At 31.7% G+C, this 21,535-nt stretch overlaps 2 protein-coding genes across 2 annotated transcripts; one reads left to right on the top strand and one right to left on the bottom strand.

The window, feature by feature from the left end:
- The first annotated feature begins 64 nt into the window (after window positions 1–64).
- Window positions 65–10,570, top strand: LOC148306620 (uncharacterized). Its single transcript, XM_088264659.1, has 10 exons — window positions 65–338; window positions 465–611; window positions 2,190–2,363; window positions 2,850–2,999; window positions 3,582–3,863; window positions 4,794–5,005; window positions 6,786–6,899; window positions 7,239–7,442; window positions 8,296–8,512; window positions 9,885–10,570. The coding sequence occupies exons 1-10, from the start codon at window positions 180–182 to the stop codon at window positions 10,122–10,124; spliced, it is 1,899 nt and encodes a 632-aa protein (XP_088120785.1). The 5' UTR covers window positions 65–179; the 3' UTR covers window positions 10,125–10,570.
- Window positions 10,571–17,557: 6,987 nt separating this feature from the next.
- Window positions 17,558–21,224, bottom strand: LOC148306621 (signal recognition particle 19 kDa protein-like). The gene is made up of 4 exons (XM_088264684.1): window positions 21,013–21,224; window positions 20,753–20,930; window positions 19,702–19,841; window positions 17,558–17,757 (listed from the first exon to the last, which is right to left on the bottom strand). The coding sequence occupies exons 1-4, from the start codon at window positions 21,066–21,068 to the stop codon at window positions 17,679–17,681; spliced, it is 453 nt and encodes a 150-aa protein (XP_088120810.1). The 5' UTR covers window positions 21,069–21,224; the 3' UTR covers window positions 17,558–17,678.
- Window positions 21,225–21,535: the final 311 nt, after the last annotated feature.

Here is a 21,535-nt window from a genome sequence, read left to right on the forward strand (position 1 = left end):
GTTATATAATTACTTTTATCTATGGAATGATCTGTCAAATGTCAATTGTATGTCAACACTTGGTATTTCTGTACACAAAACAAGTTTATATTAATTCAGATTAAGATCATGTCAAGTTAAAAGCATTATGTAGTAAAAAGATACATTTGAAAAAAAAACTAATATTGTGCGACAATAAAATGGGCGACCAAACAAATACAAAATTTGAGGAAGTCATTTCAGAAAATGATCTGCATATTATCCAATTTTGCAGAGGATGTTTGGCTTGGAATAGAAAGATGATATCTCTGTATGACAAAGATTTAAATAATCACTTTTCTTGGATATCTAATTTACCGGTCTGGCATATTTGTATTTTTTATCATTACTGTACAAAAGCTTTCATAATTCTTAGTAATCAAAGTATTCGTTTCTGGAGGTAGAGCTATGCGTTTCTAATCTGTGAAATAAAATTAAAATTGTAGATAAATATTAAGGACTCACTACCGGAATGGTTATGCTGGCAGTGCGTTCACTTCGTAAGAAAGATTGTTTCGTTCAGGAATGTTTGCCACCGAAGTGCTGCGATACTTTCAAAATACCATTTTCAACAAAATTTACAAAATACAGAGGTGAGGAATGGGATAGTTTTATTCTTATGCATCGAATAGATACATAACTTGACCATTAATTGTAGCAAGTTATAAATTTATGTATTAATTTTTAAATGAAACAGATTTTGAGAGTCTATCAAGTTGTATTTAAAAAAAAAAACCCATAAAAATTAATATTATGACAATTGTTTCGCCTAGTTATGGCATTTTCAAAGGAATGTGATGATAAATGGACTGACGGTCCTTATATTGCTCACTCTTTTCAACAACGTCATCAATCAAAAAACTTTTTTCAGGAGATCGTTTTTAAAGTTTAAGAATATAATAAAATGTATTAAAAATAAATATCAAGCCACTTATTGAACTTTTTACTGTGCAACAGATCTTTTTAGGTAAAACCTGAAGGTTTTTTCTCCATTTGAAAAATATATAGTAAATTTAAAAAAATTAAACAATACCTTTTCCTCAAAAAACAACACTTTCAGACCTGTAGCGAGTAAATATTAACTTACAAATATGCCGCTTTTGCTGGGATATAGTACATTTTCTGGGCATTCCGAAAACATGCACAACTGAAAAATGACGAATTTTGATATATGACGTTGTTGAAAGGAGTGAGCGATATGGCTATACAATTCTAGGTACTTAAGTGATAGTTATAAACATTGCTTTTAGCTACTGCCAATTTTTTAAACCTTTGTACTTTATTTTTTTTTACACGGAATACCAGCTACTGAATTGGGTGTTATGTAAAAATATGACCAAAAATTACAATATATTTAGAAAATTAGGAAAAGATATTTTTTGGTAAGGTAGTAAATAAAAATTTGTAGTATGCTATTTATTATTTCGTCATTAAGGCTGGGGTAAGAGATGATTAAATTATAAATGGAACACTTGTTTTTTACCACTAATAAGTCAAGTGGTTAAAAACAATTGTTTTATTTACAATTAAGTTTAAGTTGTAGCTATTAGTTAATTTTTTTTGCATATTCCGAACTAACTAACTATCCTACCATCACACCGCTTTCATGAGCCTGATCCCTGAAGTGGAAGCAGGTGATCTACTTCGAGGATTTATGTACTCACTTACTAATTGATCAACTAAAATTTTTATAATTTTTAAATGGCTCAATGATGTTTCGTTGTTACCTTTATCAAAAAAAATTATAAACAATATATGAGTTACATCCACAAAAAAGATCTTACGCCACCATTCTAGCAATTTTTTGATAAATGTAGAATGTCAGTTTTTAGAATGTTTTCTATGTCGTCGTGACGGTGACAACGGAGTACAAAGGGTTTATAATTTATAATTGAAGCACTAACTTTGTGATTTTTCATTTTATTATTAAAATGTAACTTTGTTTTAAAATCACTATATATACTTTACTATAACTTAATTATAATGTCTTCCGGTTTTGAAGCTAACCACTTCTGACTGATTAATCAGTCTTGATAAAGAAGCAGTTAGCTTCGAAACCGGTAGACATTATAATTAAGTTAAAATAAAATATTTAAAGTGATTTTAAAACAAAGTGACATTTTAATTATACAATGGGTTTAGATTATAAATTTATATTGTTTCGTCCTTAGATTATCAAGAATGGACTAGGAAGTTTAAACTGGCCATTATCTATTTCAAACACAGTTGTGACGGACTACCCATCTTCCATAGACAATCCTATAGATCAGGAAAAATTAGATAATAATAAACAAAACAGATTGCCTTTGACTGATGGACATATCAATAACTGTGATATAAAAGAGGTAATTAATATGTTTTATTGATGTCCCTGGGTGATTTTGTTATCTAAAACATCTAGACGTGCCCTACGTAAAGTGCTCTAACTACATTTTTGAGATATTTGGTGTACGTTATCAACTGACCGTTATCTTCTCATATAAAAAAAATTAAAAAAATATACAAAATAAATTACGCCTAGTTTTCAGGCGTATAAGACGCTATCTACATCGAATTTTCGAAATAAACTGAACTCTTAAAACGCTAACCATTTAATTTTGACAAAGCATAAAGTTTAAAAACGATTTATTGCATTATTTTATCTTGTTTTTGAATGTATAATACTAATTTAGAATTACAGATAAAACTCAAAATCAATAAAAAAAATACGTTGAAAAAATCTTCAAAGCTCTCTCCTGTAAAGTAACAGATTTGCAGATAGAGTACTTTACGTAGGGGCCGTCGATCTAGTCCAATTAAATTAAATGTGAAATATCTTTTTGCAACTACAGGAATCAAAGAATGACTTTGAATCTTGGTTTGGGGAAGATAGAGAAGACAATTCATCATTAAAGGCTGAATTCGAAGGAGATTCTGATGATCAATTCAATGATAGTGATGACGAACCAGTCATTAAGATAGTAAAAATAAAAAAGACAAAGGTATTTAAATGTTTTTCTTGTAAGTCTTTATTTTTCTTCACAATATTTTAAATTCTTGAATGTTTTTCGCATATACTTTGTGGCACATTTTATAAACTTTATAAAATTAAACAACTTTGTTTTAACCACTTTTTATTGGTACACTTTGTCCAACCGGTTTCTAAATTCTAAAACATTGAAATACTAAAATGAATCATATTTTTTAAATCGTATTTTCATATGGTGTACGGAGTGCTTGGTAAGGGATGGGTAATTAATTATGAGCATTTCAATATTTAATAATTTAGTACATAAACCCTGGTGACGACAAGGTTCTTCTCGAAACCGAGTAAAAAAGTGGTAAAAACAAAGTTGTTTAATTTTATAAACAATAATTTGAGTTAGTCCATATTTTTTTTCCTAGCTATTTTTTATTTTTAAAGCTATTTTTCATATAATTTTTGTTTATTTATTGATACCTCAACGTAGATGAAGAATATTGAATCCTGGCCATGGACAAAGCTTATGACATAACTTCCATGGATATTCAGGACATTAAACGGCTCCCCCAATTAAGCTTTTTTTGCTTCTTTTTCCTCCTAGATCAAGTCTCATAAAGGGAAACGAAAGAAATTCAAACAAGATGTCTCCATGTCAAATAATAATGGATCACAAAGAAAGTTAAATATTCAAAATACCCCGGCCAAGAATTTTGACATGTCCATGGTGATTATATCTTCCTTAAGCTTAGAACAGCAAGTTCAAGAGATGGAAGACATCAGAAGCAGCAAAGAGTATTGTAACGCTCCTTATAAATGCAATTTGTGCGCCAAATGGTTTGTTCACGAAATTGTATATAAAGAGCACATGGTAAAACATGATATAGTAAGTTATTTTATTTATTGTTTCGGCATTAACTTTGTGGTAAGACATGTTACAATTATTAAAGAAAACACTTGTTTTTTACCACTTGAGTTTTATTATAGACTACATGTTTCAGAAGTTAAACTTCCATCATTCAGGTCTGTATAATAACTTACATAGTAAGTTATTTATTGATTTGGCGTTTAATTTGTAGAACTCCATTTTAATTTATGTATTAATTTTTAAATCAAACACAGATTTTTTGAGTCTACTAAGTTGTGTTTTATTAAAAAACACATAAAAATTTATACTGTGACAATTGTTTAGCCTAGTTTTGGCATTTTCAAACGAATGTTATTGCTTATTGTTATTGCTACAAATAATAGAAACATTATTAATAATTTTCATTGATTTATATTTTTTGCCCTTACAAAAATATTGTATGTTAAATTGTATGTGTCTGGTTGTAGTCCCGTGGTTAGTGTCACTCTTAAGTCAGAGTTTCTCGGTTCGAACCCACTCTACCACAATTTGATACCTATTTCTAATAATGAGCCGCTTAGGCTTTGTCTGCCTCCATGGTGTAATGGTCAGCGTGTTTAGCTACCGTGCTGGAGGTCCCGGGTTCGATTCGCAGGGGGGTGAAAATAAATATTAGTGATTTAACACTGTAATATTTATTTTATATTACCCTGGACTGGTTCCTGAAGCGCAAGAGTGATCACCTTGCCTTCATGTAAGTAATGATCAAGAAAACACTGCGTCAATTTGATGCAGTGCCCTATGCACCATTGGGTGCGGATAAGGGTTATAAGTAAGTAAGTAGGCTCATTAAAAGAAATCGGTATCAAATTGTGGTAGAGTGGCTCACAGAACTATTATGAAATTGAAATATTTGTGTAAATAATAAAAACACAAATATTTCTCTTTTTCTTAAAATTTTTTTTACAGGTATCTGGACCATATAAGTGTGAGTTATGTAGTCAACGCTTTAACTCAAGGCGTAACCTCACAAACCACCAAGAAACGCATGCCTATCGATACGGCTGTCGGAAATGTGGCAAAGTTGTCATAAGCAAGCAAAATATCATGTCACACATGTACACAGAGCACGATAAAACCAACAAGCAAATCACCTGCGATATTTGCCAAAGGACTTACAAGTATGTTTAGTTTTTACTATTATCTCGGATAAATGTATGGCAAAGGTGTGCGATTGATGTCTGTCATATCAGTCAGTTCAGAATTCCCCTTAGATTTGCTTAAATATTATATATGACGGCATTTTAAACAAAGAGAGTACAAGTGGTGTTTTTTTATTTTTTATTTTTTATTTTTTTTTTATTTTATTGGAAGGAAGAACAACAGTTACAATATATGATACATACAGAATACAAAAAATAAAATCATGAGTACCAATTATAGTTCTTCACAACTATACATAAGAGAGGTCTATATAAAGGAAGAGACATGAGACAAGGATGGGATAAAGAGAAAAGGAGATGGCAGTGATAGGAAAGAAAGAAAAGGAAAGGACAGGGAATAGAATTACTTTTTTAGGTTTATAAGATTTCGAACAATTTAGATTTAAATTTTGAAAGATTGGAGTAGAACATATCAAGGTCGGTACAACATTCATTAAATTTCCCACAACTTCGATAAATAAAGGAATTTTTTGAATAGTTCTTTGTTGGTGCTGGATTATAAAAGGTATGACTATGCCTATTGATTCTAATTGGACAATGAAAAGGTATCTGCGCAAGAAGATAAGGGCTCTCAGTCATATTATTTATAACTTTATACAAAAAACATAAATCTGATATATTCCTACGTTTACTAAGTGAAGATAATTTATGGAAGGCTAAAGATTCTTCGTAAGAGTTGAAACTTAAATGAAGCTACAAGCATTGATTAGAAAATTACAGTTGTAATTCATTGATGCTTTTCTTGTTCTTATCAAATTATTTTGAAACAGTAAGCAACGTGACTGTCGTCGTAATTTATTATTCTGACCCTTATTCGCATCCAATGGTGCCTAGAGCGATGGATCATATTATTATCGTGTTTTCTTGCTTATTAATTACTTGAAAAGAATGTCATCAGTCCTGCGCTTCATGTACTAGAGTGATACAACATTTTGAGTGTGTCCTTATTAAAAATAACTCCTATAATTGGAGATAATCCGGATTTGTGAACAAGTAAATAAATTAACTGGTCAAATTATAAGCTAAAATAATAAAAATGAAAATGATATTTTCTGGCGTTTCTCATGTATGTGATTATAATCCAGGATTCGGACCTCACATACTAATATAAGAGTTTCTGCTCAGTAAAAAAGCTTGTTTTCATCCCAACAATAGATGTCTTTAGTGCAGTTCTAGTGATTCAAGAACAAGGTTTTTTAATTGTTTCAAATATATAGAACTTCCAAGAATTTGAGTAGTGTGTTTGTCAATAATGGGTAGAATTGGTGGATGTTACATGTGTGTAAAGTGATCACTTAAACCAGCCTATGACGGTTGTAAGCCCCGTATATGCCCAGACTTCCATATTCTTCTTCATCTTTGATGAGATGTTAAAAAATACTAGAGTGATATTGAATATATGAATATTAGAGTAAAAAATTACTGGTATTTATTTTGACCGCCAGGGAATCGAACCAGAGAGCTCCAGCACTGTAAAAAAACTTGCTAACCACTACACTATAATGGCAGAAGAATTTTATACGGAATATAATAAATTATATTAATTATAATTGAACATTAACCTAAAACTAAGCATTACATATACGAAGGATCATAATATAGTAAACAAGAAATTTTTATACGACAAGTAGGGTTACCGCATTTGTATTGTTATCTGAATGTAAATATGGTTTCCGCTTATTATGGCGGTATGTTTATATATTTATGTCATTAAAATATAACATTTTTTAATTTCCAGAAATCGATACACATATGCAAAACACATGAGAATACACAACAATTCTAAAGAGTATAAGTGCCATTTGTGTCCTAAAGTGTTTCTGTGGAAAGACAATCTCAACAGGCATCTCACGTAAGCATAAATACTTACTGTAAAATAATTCATTAACTTATCATTTGTTGACTATTTACGTTATAATCAGTCTTTAAATTAAATTAAATTTGGACTTGTTCCAGTCCAATTTCTTTATAAAATAAAACTTCTTTGTTTGAACCACTTTTTATTGGTATACTTTATCCAACCGGTTTCGATAAGAACTTGTCATCATCAGGGTTTACGTACTAAATTCTAAAACATTGAAATACTCATAGTTAATTACCCTTCTCTTACCAAAAACTTCCACGCACTCTGTACACCATATGAAAATATGATTTAAAAAATATGATTCTTCTTAATTTAATTTAATTTCAGTCGCCACAAGAGTGAGAGGCCTTTTGTTTGTGATCAATGCTCTAAATCCTTCTATTTGAAGGAGAATTTGAAGGATCATCTTCTAGTGCATTCCGGTGCTAAACGATTTTACTGCGTCGAGTGTGATCTGTCCTATGCAACACAAGCTAAGCTCAATCAACATCTGAAGAGAGGGACAAAACATCTCACTCCGGAACAACTGACGTAAGTTTTTAGCAATATGTATCTATAACTACTAAAATGCGTGAGTATTATTTTTACCATATGCAGTAGAACCTCGTTTATCCAAACTAAATGGGGATAAAGACAGTCTGGGTACTGAAAAATCAGGATAATTTAAAAATCATAATTGACAAGGAAAGTCAAATACACATTCAGTCTTAATAATTTCTATGATTAAGCACAGTCTAGATTTATGAATGCCTTGAATATTAAATTATTTAAAAATAAGTTAATTATTAATTTCTGCTCGAAGCCAGCTGTACTTTTTGTTGTCAAATTGCGAATACTTTTAAATCATATAAGTTGGCAACATTTTGAGTGTGTCCAAATACTTATTCACAAATCTGGGTTTATCGATTTAGGAGTTATTTTTACCCTTTTTTTGACATCTCAACATATATGAAAAAGAATACAGAAGTCTGGGTTTTTACAGGGCTTATGACCTATTACAGGCTGGTTAAGTGATTAATTTACATAATACAACATTCATCATTCTATCCATGATTGACAACCACACTACCCAAAATTTTGGATAAACTCCTAGATACATCATTAATCTCATGACACAGCATATATGAATTCACAGCAGCCATCTATGTTATATTGAAAAAGCTTTTATTTTGATTGGTTATGAATCAGGTGTCAAATGATGATACATATTATGCACATCACCTACATCCTATCATTATGTATTCTTCTCCTGCCTTTATAAAATTTACAGTAAAACACTGCTTCAATCTGATGCTGTGTCTTATGCACTGTGGATGTGGATACGAGGTCAAACAGGTTTGTAAATGATTTCGATTCATTTTAAGCATTATTTTTCCAATTGTAGGTTTTCCTGCACAATGTGCGAAGTACGGTATACCAACAACCAACAATTGTCCATGCACATTGACCGAGTTCACCTCAACAAAAGGTCTCACGTGTGTCAACAGTGCGATGCAGCATTTGTCAGTAAAAAAACTCTACAAACCCATGTCAAAATCGTTCACGAAGGATACAAAAAACCCCGCGATCATATCTGCGAAACCTGCGGCAAAGGGTTTTCGGTTAGTATTATAGACACAAATCGCTCACTCCTTTCAATGTCATAAAAAAACTTGATTTTTTCAGGAGAACGTTTTTTTAGGAGAAAGTTCAAAAATATAATACAATGTATTCAAAATAAAGATCAAGCCACTTATTGAACTCTTTACTGTGCAACAGATCTTTTTAGGTAAAACCTGAAGGTTTTTTCCCCATTTGAAAAATATTTAGTATATTTAAAAAAATAATTAAACAACACCTTTTCTTCGAAATGCAAAAACAACACTTTCTGCCCTGTAGCGGATAAATATTAAGTTAAAAATATGCCTCTTTAGCTGGGATATACATAGTACATTTTCTAGGCATTCCGAAAACATGCACAACTGAAAATTTACGATTTTTGATTTATGACGTTCTTGAAAGGAGTGACCGAAATGTTTAACCTTATTACATTATTGCAATGTGGCCCTTTTGGCCAACCTTTAATTAACTTTGTAATTACCAATTAAACCTGAAGGATTAACTTAAGCCATAGTTTGGATGTTGCATAGTATTTGGTTAACTATTGAACTAGGAGGATTGGCGTTGTTTCAACAACACATGCCAAAACAGAGGTCTTTTAGGAACATGCCTTGCAAATAAACTGAGAAAAATTACATTGAAAATATGATATCATTGGAAAAAATCATTCTTCCATTTCAATTCCAGGATTCGAATCTATGTCTTCTGAAATCCAGTCAAGTGCTCTTATCCTCAGAACCAAACAATAATCCACCTAAATCTAGAAATCAAGTAAAGCCTTGAAATAACAATCTCTCTTTTGTTTGTTATTTAAATATGTTAAATATTTATTATTCTAACAATTGATGAATTTGTATAATTCTTCTAACCCTTATCCGCACCCAATGGTGCATAGGGCACTGCATCACATTGACACAGTGCTATCTTGATTGTTACTTAAATGAAAGCAAGGTGATCACTCCTGCGCATCAATTCTAAATAAATATTAGAGTGATAAATCAGAAATATTTGTTTTGATCTGCCCTATGAGAATCAAACCTGGGGCCTCCAGCACGATTGCTAACCTGTTAACCATTTCACTACGAAGGCAGACAAAATAGGCATACAATTGACAGATAGTATTATGGTTTAGAAAAAAAAACTGAATTTACAAGAAAGGTCAAGGAAAGAATTGTGTGATTGAAGTTTTTAAGCTCATTATTTTTATTGTTATTATTTATTAAACAAATGACTTTTTCAGAAAGTATTGCATTACTAACTCAAAATGGGGACCTTAATTTTTCTCCTCAACTGTCTTTTAGTATCCTTTTTAGCTTTGTGTTCATATCCCTATACTATCCTATATTTTCTAAGATTGTTAAACATTTTTTTTAGGACAAGCAAGTTCTGAAGGCCCACATTCGCACTCACACTGGCGAAAAACCCTTCTCTTGCAAGTATTGCGGTGTGAAGTTTGCCCACTCAGGGGCCATGTATACGCACGTTCGGCTGGTCCATCTTAAACTGAAGAGAAATTATGTACCAAAAAGGAAATTGGGAATTAAGACAACTGCAGCAGAAACTAACCATCGCATCGAGAATGATAATGTTGTTAGTGAAATAATGCAAAAATAACACCTATATGAACTAACCCATATTTATAAAGAATTATTTTCTTTATATTTATATATATGGATATTATGTTATGACCATAAAGATCAAAGGGCCGATAATTAATTAATTAATCAACCCTTACCGCACCCCAATGGTGCATAGGGTACTGCTTCATATAAACGCAGTGTTATCTCGATCGTTTACACATGAAGGAAAGGTGATCAGCCCTCCGCTTCAGGTACCAGTCCAGGATAATATTGAATAAATATTACAGTGAAAAAATCACTTATATTTATTTGACCCCCCCTGGGAATCCAACCCGGGACCTCCAGAACGGTAGCCAAGCGTGCTGACCATTACACTACGGAGGCGGACAAACTAAAGGGCCGATAAACTAAAATGAAATCAAGATTATATGCAAATTACACAACTATGTATAAGGAATGCGTTGAACAAAACAATAAAAATTCCAAAGCCTACACATTAGAAATTTGACAAGTTTTTTTGCAACACTGGATTATCTGGCTGTAAGTGAATGTTGATCCATATTTCTATTGCCAAATTTGAAAAAAATATCGTAATTCTAACTAACTCACCGTAACTATTAACTTTCCACTCACTTGATTTAAATTTATTGACACTATTACCCTCACATTTAAATCCCTAAACTATGGTTATCAAAGATACTAGGTTCGATAGGACAGGTTGTCAACTAAATCAGCTAGGAAAAGAAGGGCAATTACAAATGCTGAGCTCATTTATACACTGTTGTGAAACAGCGTTAAAAAATGCAGGAACTACGCAAATATCTCACTTGATCAATTACATACAGGTAAACCTACAAGGGACGGCAGCAGCAGTAACGTCGAATTATCTTATTGAAGATTGGGAACAACCGAAAAAAGCATTATAAAGAGAATTCGGGGAAAATAAATTATGTGGACATTTACTATTAGAATGGAATACGGTGAAAGAGAGTAGAAATTAAAAAATGTGTAATTTCATCAATCTACTATTGCTAAAGGTGTAGAAGAATCCTGCTTTGGAAAACTCCTTCAGACACATGGAACAGATCAATATCCAATGAGATATTGTTCAACATAGCGGCAGTTCCTCCTACAGGCATAACCATTGGCAGGTTGGTCCTGTGTATAGGAATGTGAAACAATCTATGCCGACGCTGTCTTAGGTAACTATCGGGAACATACAAACCAATGTTCCGGATAATTTCAGGATTATCGATCATACCGCACAACAATTGATAAAAATGCGTAATCAAATACACATTCCTTCTAGTCTCTAAACTATTGTAGCCAAGCGTACCCTGGAGAAACCCGGTCGGGTACTTACTGACATAGGAACACAATTCACGAGTAAGCCAATCTTGAATACTTTTTTTTGTCCAGATAAGACTGACTTTACATATTATTTTTATATAAATAATTTAATACAATTTTATACAAGTAAATAAATAAATAATTTAAATAATGTCTTCGTATTTTTAATAATGTACCCTCATTTAAAATCTATGTATCTATATTATAAATATTATTTTATATTTTTATATTCCTTTATTTATCGAAGTTGTGGGAAATTTGATGAATGTTGTACCCACCTTGATATGTTCTACTCCAATCTTTCAAAATTTAAAGCTAAATTGTTCGAAATCTTATAAACCTAAAAAAGTAATTCTATTCCCTGTCCTTTCCTTTTCTTCTTTTCCTATCACTGCCATCTCCTTTTCTCTTTATCCCATCCTTGTCTCATGTCTCTTCCTTTATATAGACCTCTCTTATGTATAGTTGTGAAGAACTATAATTGGTACTCATGATTTTATTTTTTGTATTCTGTATGTATCATATATTGTAACTGTTGTTCTTCCTTCCAATAAAATAAAATAAAATATTGACACATCCATAATAATTCTGTTATGGCCTCAAAACAAAATAGAATTGTTAGTGTAAGGTACAAATGTTCAACTTCATATACATAATAAGGTTATTGGGACAATTTTATGTCATCATTTCAATATGTAGGACATTATAGAAATGTATTTACAAATGCCAATGATGAATAATGAAGTAAAACAATCATTTTAAATTAACAATACTAAAAACGAATGATGGAGGAACATTATATTTTTATAGATATAATGGTGTTTTTATTTGATTTCCAAATTATATTTTTGCTATGTACTTTTCCTTCATTTTGCTGATCTTGCCTCCATTGTTTTTAAAAATGATTATAATCAGTTTTCTATCTTAAATTAGTGAGTCCATATGAGACACTGTGCAGTATCCATTCATTACTGGTTCCTTGTGCTAAGAGCGTAGTCTTCAAGACAGATAAATAAAAACGCAGTTTGTTCCAAATTTAGAGGTATGTATGCAAATTTTACTACTACATATGTATTATTATTTGTGATTTCAATTATTTCTTCCTCTTCGAAACCTCATTCGCATTATGATGGTGCATAGGGCACTGCTTCATATAAACGCAGTGTTGTCTTAATCATTAACACATGAAGGAAAGGTCATCAGCCCTCGACTTCACTTTAAGACTTAGGCAATAACCTGCTGATAATATTATATATAAAACCCTTATCCGCACCCAAATGGTGCATAGGGCACTGTCATATAAACGCAATGTTATCGTTTATACATGAAGGAAAGGTGATCAGCCTTCCGCTTCAGGTACCAGTCCATGCTAATTTTGAATAAATATTACAGTGAAAAAATCACTAATATTTATTTTACCCCCCTTGGGAATCGAACCCGGAACCTCCAGAACGGTAGCCGGGCGTGCTGACCATTACACTACGGAGGCGGACAAATCTTTTTTTTATTTTTTTTTGTTGATAATATTAATGGAAAGATAAAATAAAATATATCTTATTTAAAAGAAATAAGAGAAATCAATATAATATACACTTTTTACACACCCATCACCTAGCAATACGTCCTATATCGCAAAAATAACTGATGTTACATTTTGAGCACTGAACACACACTGTCCCTTTGAACAGCTTGTATAACAGTGATGATAAGAATTCTATAGCTTACTTTACTATTTTGTAATAATAACTGTTATAAGCTTAGTTATGCAAACAATGTTTATCATATTGAAAGAATTTTCACAGATTCCAAACTTTTTTATTATTGTGTAGTTGCCAGAATTGATATTTAAAAAAAAAACTTTTTTACAGTAGGCATATTATTTTGATGTACCTAATTGAGTATGTATTGACTAATGACATTGTCTGTGATTACATAAAGGGGATTTTAATAAAAAAAAATATTAGATTATTTACTTTACTGTTTTTCTCGGTCAAATCATTCAATTTCCTCAAGTCTGATTTTACCCTATTAGAAATTCATAAATTATCTTTTACATTTTTACAGGTATTTTTTGGTAAAATTACAATGAAGTCCAGGAACTTCATTTTACTTTTTGTGATATGTTCTACAATAACTAAAATCACCTCTTCCACATCCAATGAAGGCGATATTGACCAAAAGAAATGTACCAATAGTAAACATTACACATACACACTGGAAATACCCGAATATATTTACTTTAAGGGGACTGATCATAACTTACCTACAATAATTCGGGAAAGAATTCAGATAAGTTGGCCTGAATTACACGTTTTAAACAAGATGCAGCCTCTGCCAGTTTGGAAACAAAAATATCAGAAAAACAATTTTCAAGGTAATGACAACTTACGCACGGGACCTGCTGATAAATTTGATATGGAACCTGTAGCTTCGGAGCAAATACAAACATTCGTATCTTCCATATTTTTAGATAAAGGAAATATTTTTGAACCCAACACAATCAAAGACCAAATTGTAACAATTGCAAACTCTGAAGATGTCATTCCAGATTTGTTACCATTAGAAGTTTCTCAAATATTTGAAATATCAACATTTAAAAACACTGACGATACAACAAACAGTTCAGATGATATTTTGTTAGAGCAAGAAAATTTATATACTACTGCTATTTCGAATCGCAAGAAACATGAAGGTTACGAAGTTATCCCTCAGGATGAAAATATTACATTCAAAACAGATAGTGAAAAGAACATTCAATCCGAAGTAGCTGCTAATTTGCCAACATACCCCATATTTAAAGATGACGAAGTGAACCAATTTGAACATTTGGAATTAAGGATAGTAAAAGAACAAGAAGATAATATTGACTCTACAGGATTTAATTTATTAGTCTCTGAGAAAAGTTATGACCCTCTTTTACAAGTATTTGATGATCAGCATGATTTTACGACAGAATCTACAACAGTTTTGAAATACGATAAAACTGATTATTTTACTACAGAAACTAATTTTAAGATAGAAAGTAACCATAAATATTATTTTACTGATAAATCGGCAACATCCATTGACAATCTTAAAAATCCGATAACAACTGAACCAAGTAAAACGCGCATACATTATTTGGAAATCGATTCAACAAAACAAGAAAATATTGGTAATATTAAGACTGAAACAAAACCTATAGAAAGTCATGTTGTTATCAACGACCGAAACTCAAAGGAAAGTAGTGAAGACACAGTTACAACTACACAACATTCTACAACCGAAGACCATTTAATTTCCAAAAAATTTGATACGACATCAGTTAATAAAATTTCATCAGATTTTGAGAATCACATAGATGCTGATAGTAAAATGCTTGCAGAAAGAACAAACATTTTATCTTTAGATATTGAAAATCCATTTGAGGATGTTGATGTAACAACAAAAGAATTTTACACTATGGATAAATTAGAACCAATACAGAATATTGATAAATCTTTAGTTAATCAAAAAGATCAGATTAACAATATTGATGTACTCCAAGAAAAACTCTTCATGCCTCTGAAAGCAACACAAAAATATGACAATTTCCCCAATCTTGACAATATTGGTACAATAAGGAAAGAAGAATTTTTATTTGATTTTTCAGAGGTCATGAAGCAAAGCCAAGAATTAGATGAAAATAAAACAGATGCAATTGTAAAAGAAATATACCAGGGAGAAGAGGAAGCTACAAGTGAAATTCAATTGGATTCTTTCGCAACAGAAAAAGGAACAGATGTTTATCATTTTCACAATGCTGATAATTTTTTATTAAATGACCCACAAGGTGATGAAATAATCACTAAATTTGAGAAAACAACAAGTAAACTAGAGTTTGAAACCAATAAATTACCAAGACAGGTAAAAGATGAAAGAAAGGTAAACCTGGACGAAGAGGAAGCTACAACCGAAATTCAATTGGATTCATTTAAGACAGAAAAAAGAACAGGAGTTATTTATTTGGAGAATGCTGATATTTTTTTATTGAGCGATGCAGAAAGTAATGAAAAAATAACTTTATTTGAGAAAACAACTCAAAAAGAGTTTAAAACCAATAAATTATCTAAAGAGGTAAAAGAAATATACTTGGATGAAGTGGAAGCTACAAACGAAATTCAATTGGATTATTTGACAACAGAAAAAGGTACAGATGTTACTCATTTTGACAATGCTGATAAAATTGTATTGAATGATATACAAGGTAATGAAATAATAACCATATATCAGAAAACAGCAACGGAACAAGAGTTTGAAACCAATAAATTATCGGAAGAGGATAAAACAGGCACATTAACAGAAACTGACTTAGAAAATAACAATGGATTTGGAACAGCAGATTACAAAAAAAAAGGATATCAAAACTTTGAAATAAAGTACACATCGGTAAAACCTAATGCTATACACCAAGGTAACGAATTACTGTTTCAGGAAGATGATACAACAGAATATGAATCTAACACAAAAACTTCGATCGACAAAGAAAAAATGGGTAATAAAAAAAAAACGAAAATGGAATTTATAATTACAGAAATACCAGAGAGTGAATTAGTTGTCATAACTGAGAAAGATAATATTATTAAATCAGCCTTTGAGACATTATACAATAATAAAATCAATGATACGCATATTGAAAGTAAAGATTTAGCCATTGAAGAAACTAAAATTGTTCAATCCAATCCAATGTTCCCAAAAGGATTTACGATCACTCCAAAAATCGGAGCACCTCAAAATAATTTAGAGACCTATATGACAAGTAACGAAAACCAAGTGCAGAGAAAAGCAATGCACAGAAGTCCAAAAGAAATCATGAATAATCCAACATTTCCCAATTATGAACAAAACTTCATCAACAAACCATTAACACCGGTAGATACGAATTTTAATATGAACTATGACAATACTGTTGACAACCCAAATTTAATGTTAATGGAAACAATACAACGGTTGAAAAACCCTGCCATTGAAACATTAGATATTATGGATAAACCCGCAGCTCACTATACCGAAAGACTTGCTTCATTTAACATTACATTATTTGGAAAACCCTTGACCGAGATACCAAAACTACTCCGTAATGTAGTTCATAGTCTTTTCAATAATAAACCAATTTCTACCTCAGAACAACCTTTCTACCTGAATACTTTAGATAAATGTAGAAAAAATTATAATTGTAAACACGCAGCACCGTTGCATTCTCATGATCAAAATGTGATATTGCCATATAAAGAGAACAAACCTTCAAAATATTTTGAAAATAAAAAAATGGGTCTTCCCAAAACAGAAATCGGAAAATCATTGGATTTTCTTATAAATGAATTTAATAAAAAAATTGTAAATAAAGAACAATAAACAGATACACGTTGGGCAAAATTGACTATACTAAGATTCATACATGAAAAGAACTTTGGAATGTTTAAAGATGTGATATTCTTGTACCTAACTCCTTATCTCACTGTAGAAAGCATATATCTGGACATCAGGACTCCGATTCAAGTCTTGGGATGAAATTACAGTAAATTGTCAAGTTCTGTATAGAATCAATGCCCTGGATCAAACAGCCATCTTAGTGTAAATAAATAGTAATAATATTTCATTCAGTTTCTCTTTCATATTCCAATTTTTGTATATTTATTGTTAACACACTAAGGACGGAAAAGGTTACCCGTTCGGTCGATTGATGCTTAAGGACGGGAAAGGTACTTTTACTTTCTGCGCCGGCCTCTTTTCCAAATCAGAAAAGAAGGAATTACACATTTAATGTTTAATTTAATTTAATTTATTTATTTATTTTTTATTTTCACTTGTTTTTTACCACTTGAGTTATACATATATATTTTAACGACTAGTTTCAGAAGCTACAGATGCTTCCATCTTTGTGTCTGAATATAAAATGAATATTATGTACCAAACACTTTATTAAGGTCCCAACTATAAATACGTTATTATCGATTCCCGTCGCCAGTAGTGCAAGCGTAAAAAACACCCGTCCTAAATGTGTTAATAGTGAATTAATTATTTCAATTATGATTATTGTTTTCCTGAATATCGTATTTTTACGCAATAATTATGTCACCATTAAATTTAAACATATGGTTTTGATATTACTTTCTTTATTAATATGACAGAATACATTTCCAACTTATATATTTTGTACAAAGATATAAAATAAAACATTCGCAAACAACTAGTAAAGTTGAACTCTGACAATTGTTATTTATCTCCTCTTTTTCCCTTTAGCTTTAGCAGAAGCTTGTGATGTATTCTGCTGCTGGTGAACTTGTTGTTCAGAAGACCTGCAAAAATGACAAACATTTATATACAGTTTCTTTGCCTCAAAAAGTAAATCTAGTAGTGGCTATAAGTGGCTATTGAATGAGGTTTTTTTAAAAAAAATTATTTAAGAAGTGGCTTTAGCAAAAATATGAAAGTTCCTTTAGATTGACATTTTACAGAATTGTAAGCAATATAAAGATATTATTTTTTGTTTCGGCATTCACTTTGTGGTAAGACATGGTTAAATTGTAAATGAAAATACATACTTGTTTTTCGCCACTTTAGTACAGATTTTATAGTTTATATTCAAATCCGTAGATGGAAGCATCTGTAGCTTCCGAAAATAGTAGTTAAAAAGACATATAATACTTAAGTGGTAAAAAACAAGTGTTTTCATTTACAATTTAAAGAATTATAAACTAACGGTGGTGAAATGCAAAATTTCTCATATGAACATGGACATATAACAATCCAAATGGTATGTTGAATTTTCAAACAGAGGCTCTACGGCAATTGATTATGTCGCTAATTTATAGAGACATGTTTTAATTATTGTAAAGTGATTATATTGTCTGTACACGACGGATTCTCCAGTTCTTTGAAAACATTACGCGTGGCAATAAGGATAGCCTGGAATGACTGGTTCTAATCGGTAGCCTGGAGGGGAAGAGAGGGAGAGCAAGATCCCCCACATGATGGACTGAAGTCAGCAGCAGGCACCTCAGTGGTTGGAGCGCTATGTGCAACGCAGTCAAGGGATAACTGGAGAAGAGTCATTGCTTCCACGATGAATTAAGACGGAAAAGAAGATTATATTAATGTAGGATTAAAAAATACTACTAATTAATAATAGATTATAGTTATGTGTATAGGATTATAGGATATAAAAGTTAAATATTAGTTAACTAACTAACTAACTAACCATCACGCCGCTTCCCCGCAGGGGTAGGCAGAGAGAATCGAACGCCACACCACTCTGTCTTTGCAAACATTCTTTGCCTCTTCTACATTCATGCATCTCCTCATACATGCCCGACGATTATTACGACTCCTGACCCGGCCGCTTTCAAGTATTTGACATACCTGATTGTGCCAAGTAAATGTAATGTAAATGCTAAATGTAGTATAAACAAAGTAAAGAATAAAATATATTTAAAAAATGCCAATACTCAAAAGCATGCGCGAATATTATTTCAAACAAAACCTATACCGTAGAACGGGGCTACTTGAACTTTGATGTGTTACTTGAACTCAGTACGAAAAAAATCTGTATTTGGTCTATAATAATGAACGTATTGACATGATTCATTGTTTCCCTGACAGGTGACACTTATTGTCAAGACACTTCGATCGATACCACGATCTAAATAATTTTATTGTACTGGGCTCAAGTAACACTTCAAAGTCCAAGTAGCCCCGTTCTGGTATTGCCAAGAATTAGATCTCCTATTGGATATGAAAGTATGTGTATTTGCGTTCATAAAGTATATACTTTTCACTCTTAGGAGAAAACCTTTTTTAAGGCTTAATTTACTGTAAAAACTTATTTTTTTAAGTTCCTTATTTAAAACTATGGTAAGTGTTATTAATAGAGGTTAGTGGGTGATTAAATTTGGGCAAGTTGTTAAATCAGTAAAATTTTTTCATGTTTTCGATAAGAACTTAAGGATGGTGACTGACCGGAGCCATTTTGTCGTAACGTAACACGTTACAATGCAAGTATTCAGGCAGTCAGTACACCGAGCCGAGCGCTCCATCTATAGTTTCGGATGCTTGCTGATGCTCACCGCGAGCGATGTTACAACATTACGTTACGGCGAAATGCTCCGGTCAGTCACCACCCTAAGAGTATGCTCTTAAGTAAAGGCAAAATTTCAAAAAAATAGGAAAAAAACCGAGTTGGGGACCACAGGAATCTAGAGAATGGTCAAGAGGTTAGATCTAATGATGTATAGGAAACTTACTTGTTTTGTCGGGTCTTAAGTTTGGGGATTGTTTGTCCGACATAAAGGAGTAGAGAATCTCTGGAAGGGTATTGGGGATTGACCGGAGAACCATCATCGTTTCGGAGGTGAATACGTATGCGACCTCGTTGAAGGAACTCCTGTACGGAAATTATAAATACCACAATATAATAATAATAGTAATAATAGATTTGGATAACTTATAAAGCGCCATTTTCGTAAAATACTACCTCAAGGGCGCTTCACTGTGAATGAATTGGGGAAAATATAATGGTGGAAATGATTTTGCAAACAAATGTGTTTTAAGTTTTTTTCTAAAGATCATCTCACTCTCACTATTTCTGACCATTGTTGGAAGAGCATTATGTTTAGTTAACACACTTCGAACAGGTGTTTTTTACTCCTGCAGATCGTTGGCAACGGGATTTCATAATTATGTACATATATTAAGACCTTAACAAAGAGATTAGGACATAATATTCACATAAAAACATAAAATATGTTATTTCTTCTATTCTGACTTTGAAATGAGGCTGGGGCAGAAGGTAAAAATACCCTTCCCGTCCTTAAGCATCAATTGACCGAACGAGTAGAAATACCTTTCCCGTCTATAGTGGTAATAAAGTTAAAAACAAAAATCACTATAAAGGCAGTATGAAAAAAAAAACTTTAGGCTTTAACCCCTAGACCACAGAACTTGTCTCAATGTACCTTAATACGGGACTGTCGTAAAATGTATGAAAAACTCACATTTTATCAAAAATGTTTACTAAAAACATTTGAAAAATGTACAATGTTTTTTCAGAACTAAATATAAAATACGAACATAAAATGAGTAAAAAAAACAGGATACATGCTAGTCACTACATTCTTTATATGTGTTGCTTCAGTGCTTCCCACATATTGGATGTCCATAATAAATTTTACAAATGTGCCGTAATCTAGGGTTTCATGTAGTAAAATTGCAAATGTCAATTATACAATATGTAATTTATTAGACACCAAATTGAAATAAGTTTTCCCGAAGGATATTGATAAAATTGTTGATTACCTTGCTTCTTTCTCTTGGGTAGAGCTTATTTTCAACTCCGACTTTCATTCCAGCAGAAATAAGAACATCTCTTATTTCTTGAGGAGTTGGGTTTTCAACACATTTATCTTTTGCCAGTTTTCTACCTTCTGCAAGGGTTTTTTTACTATTCAAATATGCTGGGTAGATGCAGACCCACCTGGAAAAATGTGCAAATATATTTAATGGACGACAATTCAGGGTGAAAAATATTTTTAAATCTATTCACTATTTCAAGTTACCTTTCTTTATCACTATGTTTCTTGTCAGGTGACCAGGACGTTAAATTAGCAGCCATTTCAGGGATAAATTCGTCGGAAAATTATTTGGTAATATAATAAAATTTAGTTTGATATTCGATACAGTTTGACATATGTGACAAGTAAGAAACACGACACGGATTTTAAAAGTACGCTAGTATCACAGACTAACTAATTTATATAAAGACCGCCAACTGCCTCGATTTTTTATGGCTAGAAGTGATATTCGCCAGCGGCCGGAAGTGACGTAAACGGCTAGAAGTACTAAGCTCCCGGCTGGGCGTGACTTCGCCGCGGCTGAATGTCAAATCCACCCGCCGAAATATTTATCATTCATTTTTCAGGTTAAATGGTATTTATATTGAAATTTGTTGTACTACATATTTTCAAAATTATAATATTAATATTACAAAGAAGATATTTCACTATCTAAATTTATTTATTTCAGTGTAAACAAAAATAGAAAGGTCACGGCTAAAACGCGACATTTATAAAAAGAGTTCAG

The sequence above is a fragment of the Brachycentrus maculatus genome, unplaced genomic scaffold, assembly GCF_059751285.1.
Source record: "Brachycentrus maculatus isolate JH-2025_06_01 unplaced genomic scaffold, ASM5975128v1 h1tg000235l, whole genome shotgun sequence".
Lineage (NCBI taxonomy): Eukaryota > Metazoa > Arthropoda > Insecta > Trichoptera > Brachycentridae > Brachycentrus > Brachycentrus maculatus.